At 39.9% G+C, this 11907-nt stretch overlaps 3 protein-coding genes across 3 annotated transcripts in view; 2 read left to right on the forward strand and 1 right to left on the reverse strand.

Moving 5' to 3' along the window:
* klhdc2 (kelch domain containing 2) overlaps nt 1–2234 on the forward strand; it is a 4997-nt gene extending 2763 nt beyond the window's left edge. Inside the window, exons 9-14 of the mRNA XM_035673312.1 lie at nt 1–35; nt 244–353; nt 441–513; nt 643–730; nt 820–872; nt 974–2234. The exon at nt 1–35 is cut by the window's left edge and continues 4 nt beyond it. Coding sequence (XP_035529205.1) covers nt 1–35; nt 244–353; nt 441–513; nt 643–730; nt 820–872; nt 974–1097 — 483 coding nt within the window. The 3' untranslated portion in view covers nt 1098–2234. The remainder of the gene's footprint in view (nt 36–243; nt 354–440; nt 514–642; nt 731–819; nt 873–973) is intronic.
* Nucleotides 2147–11403, reverse strand: LOC118336646 (nuclear export mediator factor Nemf-like). Its single transcript, XM_035673307.1, has 32 exons — nt 11209–11403; nt 11024–11092; nt 10402–10504; nt 9988–10113; nt 9694–9842; nt 9529–9596; nt 9347–9436; nt 9116–9189; nt 8658–8728; nt 8474–8549; nt 8214–8354; nt 7856–8064; nt 7601–7774; nt 7403–7466; nt 7040–7128; nt 6853–6956; nt 6685–6747; nt 6457–6569; nt 6189–6246; nt 6028–6086; nt 5827–5947; nt 5471–5735; nt 5342–5384; nt 5203–5252; nt 4829–4970; nt 4330–4407; nt 3928–4161; nt 3442–3477; nt 3161–3267; nt 3031–3074; nt 2850–2929; nt 2147–2504 (listed from the first exon to the last, which is right to left on the reverse strand). The coding sequence occupies exons 1-32, from the start codon at nt 11265–11267 to the stop codon at nt 2427–2429; spliced, it is 3237 nt and encodes a 1078-aa protein (XP_035529200.1). The 5' UTR covers nt 11268–11403; the 3' UTR covers nt 2147–2426.
* Nucleotides 11404–11440: 37 nt separating this feature from the next.
* The window catches only part of LOC118336648 (MAPK/MAK/MRK overlapping kinase-like), a 6508-nt gene continuing 6041 nt past the window's right edge, over nt 11441–11907 (forward strand). Inside the window, exon 1 of the mRNA XM_035673310.1 lies at nt 11441–11818. Within this exon, the coding sequence (XP_035529203.1) occupies nt 11635–11818 (184 nt within the window). The 5' untranslated portion in view covers nt 11441–11634. The remainder of the gene's footprint in view (nt 11819–11907) is intronic.

An 11907-nucleotide genomic window follows, 5' to 3' on the forward strand; every position in this document is an offset into this window, starting at 1 on the left:
TACATTGACCTGGACACATGGGAGTGGCATGAAATGTAAGTCTCACTACAGAATAATCTCAGACAGTAGTTAATATCAGGACACCTTTTATAACGAGAGGGGGATAATGCCCAATATTGATCCTGTTATCCTCTAACCTGCATAAAAAGTTATCCATTATTCTTCCACGGTGACATCCCGCCCTTGAGCGTCCTCTCAACTCTGTTTTTGTTGTAACGTTCCTTTTTCCCTGGCTTGCTGTAGGAGCGTTCCCCAGCAGGGTCCTGTGGGACGATCTTGGCACTCCTTCACTCCTGTGTCACCAGACCACATCTTCCTATTTGGAGGTTTTACCACGGACAGAGAGACGCTGAGTGAGTCTGACGCACTGTTCTGCAGTAGCAAATAATCCTAACCGCCCCAAAATGATCGCTGGTCTCAAGATGTTACCTGCTTTTCAGGCGATGCTTGGCTGTACTACGTGAGCAAAAATGAATGGAAGCCTTTCAAACACAGTCACACAGAAAGACCAAGGTAATGCTCTCATCTTACTGTGATTACGTTTTAAGCTAAATGACACACTCTCATGCGTGGGTGTTTGTTTGTGAAAACCTTAAGTGAGCACATTGTATGTATAGAGTTCTCAACTTTGTGTTGTTTCAGACTGTGGCACACAGCGTGCTCCGGTCCGGATGGGGAAGTGTTTGTGTTTGGAGGATGTGCCAACAACCTGTTGTCTAACCACAGAGCTGTAAGCTGCAAGTCATATCTTAATAAAGACACATTTTTATACATAAAGGATTTTCTACTGAATTACTGATTATTTTTTTTACTTGACAGGCGCACAGCAACGAGTTACTGGTTTTCAACGTTCAGCCCAAATCACTAGTTCGGTAAGTGTGTGCAGAAGCGAAGACTATGCTCTACAACTTATTTTACCCTTGAAATTTAAATGTTCTTTCGTTATTTTGCGCTCATATTTTGCCTGTTCCAGGTTCTGTATGGAGGCCGTTCTACAGCACAGGGACCGTTTGTCCAGTTACTGGGACTGCTTGCCTAAACACCTCCTGCACAGTCTCAAAAAGAGAATGTCACGCGTCAACACACTGGGCTCCTAGGCCACGAGGAAACCCATCAATCCAGTCCAGAGTATTACAGGAGAATATGTGTGTACGGACAAGATGAGCAGGTAGTCCTACTAGAGCATTAGTTTAATGTGTGTGGACACTTGCATACATATAAAAAATTAAATCTCTAAGCAATAGTGAACAGCTGTGGACCTGTTGGAAATGGGTCCTGACTGGCACACAATGGTTCACAGGCAATCCTCAGTGCTGTTTATTATTTCTGTTATTAGGTTGAACTCTTGCAAAGACGGTAAACCTTTTTAGTGGAGCAGCAGTGCTGGTGATTCACAGCATATCGGATCAGAAGCACTTCACTACTTTCGGGTTAGTTTTTGTTTCTGCTTCACCGCTATACATAATTTTTCAGATGGGCTTGTTTTAATACTAAATTCAGAAAGACCACTGAAAGAAACCCTGGGAGAGAAAACATAGTGTCATATGGGGAAAAAATATTGTTTTGGAAAGGAGGCAAGACTTCAGCTTTGTGTTTCAGAAACTCTTAATTTTCCTGCAGAGGATTATAATACATCCTGTAGGTATACGGTATAAGAGTTGTCCTTTTTAAACAAACACCTAAGTCAGTCACTTGTTGAAATTCCTCAAAATGGAACCAGCTTAAAATATGTCTGTCTTAACACTAAATAAAGTGGTACAAGGCTGAAACAAGTCTGCTTCAACAGTGTTTGCTAGATCTTGGATAGTTTAAATTCTCACAGACCTAAAACTAGTGCTTTGTTACGCAAGACTGTCTACTCTGAAGCCACAGAAATAACAACTCAGAAGTATTTCTGATTTGAAATGTTAATTTTTTGTTTTTATTTATATATACAGTATATATAGTAATTTATATATTTGTGAGGAAATGTCTGGGTTCTTTGTTCTGACAGTGGCTTCTAAAGCCTTTACATTGTCATGAGTGGCTCCTGTAGCATTTTAATTTTATTTCATCGAAGACTTAAAATACTGCGAGTGTATTGGATGTTGAGCCACGTTGCACTGAAATGCCTCATGCCAGTAGGGCTTTGTTTGTATTTGCCTGGTTTGCACAATGTTCCCTTGGTGTTTTTTATTGTAGAATACAATGCATACTGTTAATTTGTACTCAAAGAATAAACACATACCATAAGATGTGTTCTGTTCAGCTTTGTTAATTTACATATTTTCATTTCAAACAAATTGTTGGTCAACAAATACAATCAATCTTCAGAATAAAATTATTCATATCCAAACACTGTTGATCAGATCCTGTAGCTGTTTGAAATGTGGATGAAGTTGGCAGTTCTGCGTTGAATACTGTAAACACTTTTTGTCACTTGTGTCTCATTTCTTCTTGGCAGCCAGCAGGTTTGGAGCTGACACTTTAACTTTGCCTGGTATGTTTCTGGATAGATCGGTATCCTGGAACACAGGATAATACAGGAGGGTAAACATTTTGAGTTGTAACACCAAGAAAAATCTGTAAACATCTGTATTCAATAATCATTAGCTGCATCCTTAATCATATACAGAAAAGAGGGGGAAATGCCCTTCACATCTTTTCCAGCCAGCAGTCTAAACCCCAATGATTTTCAATTTATGATCATAAAACAAAATGTTTGGCATTTTTCCTTTGACATTATTTGTCCAATTTCTGTAAATTATCTGTCAATTTACCAATCCATCATTTCAGCACAATAAACATTAAAAGTCATTTTAAATTCTGTTACTGTTAACAGATAACCAAGATGTAGTTAACTTCTTTACCTTGACACTGCGGAACAGGTCTTTTTCTCTGGTTGACGCTTCTTTGGCTTTCATAAAGCTGAAAACTGCAGTCCGTGCAGCTGGTAGGGACACACACACATTATTTATTTTTTTTACATTACTGTCAATCCAAATGCACTGTAAAAACATTATGAATATTAGAATACATCACTATTCTTACCTTTTCCTTTTTTCTGAGCACCTGGTGTCAACTTCACCTTGTGTCTGTGGAAAACAAATGACATTTAGCCCCTGCACTCTTCACCGTCTCTTACTGTACCACACACAACAAAAAGGTTAACTGCGCGTACTTGTAGTTGGAGAGGGCGGTGTATGGAGCACAGACTGGCACAGCAAACAACAGCACATCTTCAGGATGAGGCTGGCCTGTCAGGGAGGTGAGCAGATTCTGTGCTTCCTGAGGCACACAGGGAAAATAAAGTTAGACTGATGCAACAGTTAACATATGCATGGCTTAAAATAAATGATGATATGATGATAATTAATCCCTAAAACATTAAAAAAATATACCAAAGAGAATAATGATAATAGTAATAATTTCCTTTTATTACAAAACACATGAATAACTTACCTCTGCTCCGGGGTTGTCCTGGTCCACATCATCTTCCTGAAAAAGAGGACAACGCTGATGGTGAATAAACATGTATGTAAGTATTTATTCACAGTTTTTTTCAAGATGTGTTAACGTCACCTATATTATGAATTATTACAATAATTAAATTACAGTTGATAGATTATTGGTCCATAATAATAATAATATATAATAATAAGGATGTTAGATTTGGTTGGGTCAGATATGGATAGGTCAATACATGTACAATACAATATTAAACCATCCATCTTTGATCTCATTACATCTTAGACTTTCTTGCCCCTAGGTGTGTAAAAACTACAATTCATAATGAACTTCTTTATAAAATACAACAATATGAAATTACAGGTTATCTTTTCGATATCACCCATGAGAAGCAGGTCATTATCAGTTATCGTATCAGATAAAAAAAGATCCATATCGTGCATCCATATACATTTCAGACTCTGCTATTGGATCATGCACCTTTTCCTCCGGTTCAGCAGGACCTCCCTCCTCTCCAGGCTGTCTCTCCTCAGTATCCTCTCTTCCTCCTCCTCCTCCTCCTTCTGTCTGCTCTGGTTTCTTTGCGGCAGTCTCCACATTACGAGGTTTCTGGGGTGGTTTCTGAGAGACTGGTTTCCTGATGGGCTCGTCTTTCCCCTTGCCCTTCTTTCCTTTCTTCCCTTTATCCTTCTCTTCTTTGGTGGAACCAGCTGACTGAAAGAAGAAAAGCGACCATACTGTTATTTATTGTATCAGTGTCAAGGACTGAGTAGACCTGAGCTGCAGTTTCCACTTAATGTTTTGCAGATGGCGTGATGGCACTGTACGGTACATTAGCAACGTGTGCAAAGTGTGTTGAAGGTCGCTGTTATTCCTCCTCACCCCGAGCAGCTGCATCATCAGCTCCCTGTCCTCTTCATCCTGGTCTTTGTACTTCTCTTTTATCTTTTTTAACTTGTTCTGGAGTGACAACAGGGAAGAGACAGGCACAGAAAGAAACAAACACAGATTGAAGTATCAGATCAGTTAACGTTCCAAGACTGATCGATTAAATATATTCATTACACAAACTGCTGACTTTACCCGAGATGTTATTTCGGTTGCTGTTGTGTTTTGTTGCAGCATTATACATCGATTTAGTGATTTGTGATAAAAAAATGACAGCCTTCCTTTAGCTGCTGATGCTTTTAATAATTATACTGATGTTGTTTGCCTCCTAATCCCCTGTAAATTTACTATGGTTCACTAAGTCTTAATTCTTTTTTCTGCATGTTTTGGCCATTTTATTTGTGTCTCCTTTTGCTCCATTTGGAACGATTTGTTTCCATGTATTGCTGAAGGCAGTATTAGAGAACATCTTATCTTCACACTCCTTACTTACCTTTTGACCTCTCTTCAGTGGCTGCTGGGAGGAGCCTCCTCCACCTTTGGACCCCTGATCGACCATCGATCCACTGGATGAAATCTCCGTCTTCTCCTCAGTGTCACACCCTTCCTGTTTCTGCTTCTTCTTCTTCTCTTCTCTAATGGCAAAGACAGACAACACCTGAGGATTCAATAAAATGACTGGCCCATCTGAAATGTGTATACAGTCCTCTGCATGCGTCAGCTTGTTAAGTAAAGAAAGATGTCCTCCGTTTTTGTTTTTTTGCTAAACCGACCAAATGCCTCAACACTAACTGTTACTGAAGTCCTCTGTAGCTTAACAGGAAGAAGTACAACTGTAAGCTGTTGTATTTCATTCCATTCATTCACCTTCTCTGCTTGGCAGTCATGTGTTTCTTTGCCTGTGAGTCTACTTCAACCTGAGGAGAAATTAATAAATTAACATTAGTACATTTTACTTGAAATTGCTGTATCTAGGATGTTAGAGCCTGAGATGGTAACTAATTACCTGAGTGGTCACTTCCTTTTTGAAACCAGGGTTTTGAGCACTCCTAGGTATAAGGACAGAAAATGTAATTAATTCATTATCATGTGTAATGATAGTGTTTGCTTGAAGTAGCAGCAGCGGTAACACTACCTGCTGGGCTGTAAATGAGAGAGGGAGATGGTCGTATCCGGAAAGCTGAACTCTTCACTCTCTTCATTCTTCATCCCCTCTTCCTCCTCGCTGTCTTCCTCTCTCCCCTCCTCTTCCTCGGCCTCCATGTTGTCCTCCTCAGGAACAGCGGCCAGTTCTCCACTCGCACCATCACCCTCCTTGGCCACCTTTTTAATCTTCTTTTCCATCTCTCCATCTCCTCCCGCTCTTTCCTCACTCTGGTCTTCATTACTGCTGTCATCACCTGCAACAGGTGACAGAATCAAGTTACGACACCTGAATGTGGTTGTTACATACACAGTAAATGAAGTCAATAATTTTTTTATTTCCGCTACCTATCAGCTCTTCTCCCTCCTCCAGCAGCTCAGCAGTTCTGGACGTGACTTCTTCCATGTCTTCCTCTACGGTCTTCACCTTTCTCTCCCCTCGGTGCAGATGCACGCTCTGCTCATCCACCTGCACAGAGACAAGCATGAAACTCTTTTGTTGTTTGAAGATGAGAGAAGAGTTAAAATGTGCTTGTGATAGTAATTTACCTTGAAGAGGAATCCAAAGCCCATGATCAAGTAAGAAGGTGGCAGAAAGTTTTTCTTTCCTGAAGAGAAATGTATCAGACATTAGGTCCTCTGTCAGACATAACAGTATCTAACACTTCTCATATTACAAAATGTATTCAGCTTAGGTTTTTGTGTCATACCTCTAATCATGAAACTTCCAGTGGTCAGGTACTCTCCGGTGGGAGCTGTCTTAGATACCTGACCAAAGATAAAAGATATACACAGCTGATAAATAACAAATAATGCCACAATTTAATGGAATTTAGACAATGCATAAAATATTTGAAAAAATGGCTTGAGGAGGAAGGAAGTGCACTAAACATGTAAACATTTTGTCTCATTATAATGTGTCTGAGAAGTAAATTGTTACAGACAGAAATATAATAATAGACAAGACAGAAGACTTACCTGATGATGATGAACCCACCAAGCGCTGGTGATGATCTTGGCATCCCAAGCAGCGCTGTAGCACACAGACATAGTGCCCGCTTCCGTCAGGGTACGAGGAGAGATGGGGTCACCTGGAGCAGAAGGCCAAAGAAATGCATACAAATGAGTGAAAATTTAATATCAAGCATCTTCACGAACTGATTAAAGTTTATAAGCAGAGAGAGACTGAGAAGCCACATGGTTTACCTGAGGGGTTTTTGATGACACAGCTCGTGGCTCCGTGAAGATCAGCATGGACATAGATATCACCTGACAAAGTAAAAGGTACACACATGAGGGGCATAAACCAGCTCAGTTTTGAAGGTTTTTACTTATTTAAAAAGGTAAGAGCGTGTGTAGATGTTCGTTCATTACCTGCACGGAGGTAGCGTTTGACGATCATCTCGTTCTGCTGCTGATCCCTTCCTGCAATGACGAGATAATTCTCTGAGCTGATGAACCATAAGAACTTCTCAAACCTGCCAAAAGGGAAGAAATGGTCAAAATACTGAATCAAACTCTGAATATGTATAGATACATTATACGGTAGTGTGCGTCTTACCAGTAGACCTTCCTGGCCTTCTGAATTGTGACCACAGTCTGAACCTCTTTTAGTGTTTTCTGTGTTTTTTTCTCTGCAGATTTCATAGCCTTGGATGACATTGAAAAAGAAGAACATTTACCAGTATACAAAAGAGTGATGACCACCTCTTTTCCTTAAAAATATTCTTGCCCTAAAAAGGTCCAGTGTGTAACATTTAGGCAGAAATGTAATATAATATTTATAGGTATGTTTTCATTAGTGTATAATTATCTGAAAATAAGTATCATTGTGTTTTGTAATCTTCCATTTGACCCCTAGCTGCTGCTAAATCCTACAGACTGGTCCTGTAAACCTGAGGGTAAAGTGTAACAGCATTCTTACCTTATCTGCTGCTTCAATGGTTTTATGTTCCTTCTTCTCAGCACTGCGTTTGAAGTCGTAGTACCTAGAAAAACCACAAGGACACTGCTGTAAAAAACAACACGGACACTGCTGTAAAAAACAACACATGTGGCTTTCCCCACATAATGCTCAATTCTATATCTAATTGTAAATGTATGTATGTACAGGGACACTTACTTTTTGGCATTGGCATAAGCCGACAGGCCAAGATCCACATCCACTAACATGGGCTTGTTCCTTTGCAACTTCTTGTTCTGTCCTTTGTCTTTATTTTTGTTTTTTTTCCCTTTCTCCTCAACCACATCTTTTTTCTCTTCCTCTTCCTGGTCTTCTTCAGAAATATATGGATTCCTGGAGGAAAAAAAGACACACATGAGCCAAATGGTGTAACAATGAGCAGACAGGTCATGTTTCTCTGAGTGCGGGTCTCACTTTAAAAGCATGGTGATGTGGTTGGTCTGCAGCTTCAGTTCCTTGATGGCGCAGGCCACAGGATCCCCAGCAGCTTGTGCGTCTTTGACGATAATGCCAATCTCAGTCCAGTCCACCTGATTGGCCAGTGCACTGCGCACTACCTGCAGTGCCCTCTCTACCACCGACAGGTTCATCTCCACCAGTTCACCCTTTATTCGGTCCACCTCCTGCAACACACGATGCAAGATTCCTTGTATATGTATTTCACCAATATCGTGATGAATTGGATTTTAAATGTCAGTTAATTAAAAGTATGGGAAAGCATTATGTGCCGTGGTTACAGCAGACAAAGCTAAAAGGTGCTAGTGATGCTGACCTGTGCTTGGTGCAAGGCTTCCAGTCTCTGCTCGTGGTCCCTCTTAACATTTTCCAACTTCTTCATAGCCTGTTTCTCCTGCTGTAAGGCCTTCATGTCAATCTTCTGACTTTCCATCTTAGAAAAGAACTCATCCACTGCCTGAGTGAGAGAATGACATTGGACTTCATATCTTTCATTCTTGAAATAAGTGTGAATTCACATTATAACAGAGAAATAATCATCATAAAATAAAGATAAATAAGCGGCCTAATGTTTACCTTGTCAAAAGTGTCAAATTCCAAATAGGGGCTCTTTACATGCTGGGCAAAGAGGAATGGGTGGAACTCATCATATCTGTAAGGAGACACCATTACACCATAATATCAATAATATAAAATAAGTTATGTAATATTCTCCTGTAACAAATCAAACATTAAAAACATTAAAAAAAACAGGACATACGTGAGCAGTTCTTCGCTGGGTTTGCCAGGAGTTAAGCTTGGTTTCTTCTCACTCTTTTGAATGATGTAGCCCTTGAATTAAAAAAAGCAGTTTGTGAATATAACATAGTAGGGACGCATGATAATTAAATAAATGTCAGTCTGTCAGAACTGTTGTTTGTTGTTGTGTTAACAATAGTGATGTCATATGTTATATGTGGTTAGGTCAGAGTTATGGAATATTAACTACATTTTAGCCTTTCTTGCCATCAAGTGTGTAAAAACTACAGGTTATGAACTTCTTAATAGAAAAATGTTAAATTATCGGTTATCTTATCAATATCAGCCATGAGAGACAAGCAGTAATAATTGGTTCGTATCAGCTGAAAAAAAATCCATTTTGCCCATCCCTGTAACATATATTACAGGATCCAAAGGACTTTCCCTCAAAATAAAATAAAGGATAAATAAGTCTCTTACTTTGCCACTGAAGTTCTCTGTCTTTTCCATATATGTTTCTGCAATCTGCAGGGCTTCCAGGATTTTAGGAGCAACTGAAAAAGCAGCCAGATCAAATACTGTATTTACAAATCTACCAAAAAAACATTATGAATAAAAACTGAAATCTAAAACAGGAGCCACTATTTCCACTGGTCTGTTAATGCTATCAACCATATGCCAACAACCTTTACTTCAACTGCTCTACTATACCTTGGGCAGCATCAACTTGGCAGTCAACTTTGACAGAGCCAGACAGTCCTGCCTCTATCAAACTGTGTTCTATCAGAGTGGCTCCATAGGCTAGAGAGAAGGACACAAAATATGTTAAATCATAAAAAGAAGATTAAGATAATTAAACAGAAGATAAATTCATGTGTTTTTTAGCTACATACGGAGGTGAGGATTCAGGACCCTTTTCACTTGATCCCCGTTTTGTGCTTTGCTGATGATTTCAGTGAGTCTACATAAGAAAAGTAAAATAAGATAATTAGTTTTTAATTAGTTTGGAAGTCCATTTGGCCCACAACGTTAACAAGCACATGTAAAGACGTGTTTACCGCTCTAAACTCATGAGAGGTTCAGGAGGTCGGGCGCTCTCCACGTGGTACCGCTCTCTCACAGCGATCTTAACATCCTCTGCCTCTGCTGTACGAAACCGCAGGAGATTCAGGATGGTGTACTCATGGTCTGCAAGAATGATGTTACCCTGAAGATGGATATGGACGGAGCAACAAATACACACATACACAAACACATAGGTGTGAATCAATATCATGGTTAGGATCAGAGCTGATATGATCTGAACAGCACGGGATGTTGTCTGATACAGACGTCTCACAATGTTTCCTCACCCTGTCGTACAGTTCAATAATCAAGTGGTAGGCAGCCTCGTCTGAGCCAAACTGGATGTCAACAATCCTGTCAATCCCGAGCTGCTTAACCTGGGTCAACCGCCGACTCTTGAGGTGTTTTCGACACTACGGAGAAAGTTGTTTTAAACAGTCAGTTTCATCACAAATAATCCATAAATATACAGCAACAGATCTGATAAAGGATTTCAGTAAAAAAGGAAAATATGCTGACATAAATATCAAATCTGTTTAGGGATAGAAAAACCATGTCACATGTCAAATCTGTCTGGTTTATGTTCTTCACAATGGAGTTCACGGGGACAAGGTTTTATATGGAATTGTGTGTGAAATTCAAAATACATTATGGTTAAAATTATACAAAACATACATTATAAAAAACAAAGCTGTTCTTACTTTCATTGCAAAGCCCGAAGGCATCATGTTCTTGGGCCATTCGAAGTCTGTGGAATGAATACGAGTCCCAGACTCAACCAGGAGGACCGCTTTGCTGTCAGGCCTGAGACAACAATGCGACACTGAGTTACACTACACACCGACTGAAAGTGGTATAGAAACGACGTTTACTCAAATTGAAGTACTTGGACTTGTGAAGTGAATTTATATTTCTTTATGTATTTGACAGCTATCACATCACAGACACTTTGCAGATGTATATTTTACACACAAAACATATGGCCAGCTGATAAATGATAATGAATTATTATATATTAAACTACCCAAATGTCTACATTTAACTAAAATGCAGCTTAGATATAAACGCATCAGTAATAATCATGAAATAAATCAATCCTCAAATAATAATAATAATTTAAGACACTGCTGCATAGTGCCTACTTTTTTAAAAATCACATTAGTAGGAACCTAATGCTTACTTACCTATAATTAATTATAATCACAAGTATGAATGCATGGCTGTTATTTGTAGCTAATGGAGTATTTTCATATGATAGTAGTGCTTCATGCCATATGAAACACCATTACAGTGAAACTTGGGAAGTTTTCAAACTGTCCTTACTTCTGTAGCCGGATGAGATACGTCTTATTGTCGATGTCATACACGTTGTTGACTCTCATGCCAATGTAGCTGGAAAAGATCGAGGCAAAGGGAATGAATGAGCAACATCTGCAGACAAATCAACATTAACGATGGTAACAGTTAGCTTAGCAACCGAGCTGGAGGCAATGACACATATCACCTACTTGGCATTGATCTCGGCAATAACTGCCCTGATATCCACGGTGGTGAACCTTGTTTTCATGGCAACGGCGCAGCTGACTCCAGTTAGAAAAGGAAAAGTAAAAACGGAGGCATATAATTCACATTTCTAACGCAGCACCAGCAAAGGGAAACATGCAGGAGACTTCTGCACATGCGCGCATACTGTTTTTCCCACGGCAGCCGACGTGGAGCAAAAAGGCGCAGGTCCACGCCTTCCACTGTAGAACGCATTGATTGTGTGTGATTGTGTGTGTGATTGTGTGTGTATGTGTGTGTTCTGGTGCCTGGTAACCTTAATGCTATGACATGAATGCGGTGGAGCGGCCGCTGTGCTCCTGAAGGCACTGTTTGGTTTGCCAGATAAGTATTAAGCTCATGGTAGGCTCGTTGGGATTTAATGTGCACTAATGATGCACTACTCAAACTGGCTTATTGGCGTGAAAAACAGGGCAAGCCTTCGAAATGCGTGCAAAACACCACCTAACAGCGACTGGAACAAAAGGGGAAATGTTGTGGACGTGCAGAATAACAACCCGCTGCCTAATGAAAAGACATCCGAGCGAATGGTCACCAGCCACCTCTGGAAAAAAGGTAAGGAGGTGAATTATGCAGCTGTTGAGACAATATCTGGGCCCGCAGCGAATAATACGCTTGACTGGCGGTATTTTTTTTTTTTTTTT

This window comes from Morone saxatilis, unplaced genomic scaffold, assembly GCF_004916995.1.
Source record: "Morone saxatilis isolate NCDOM2014 unplaced genomic scaffold, NCSU_SB_2.0 Contig3, whole genome shotgun sequence".
Lineage (NCBI taxonomy): Eukaryota > Metazoa > Chordata > Actinopteri > Moronidae > Morone > Morone saxatilis.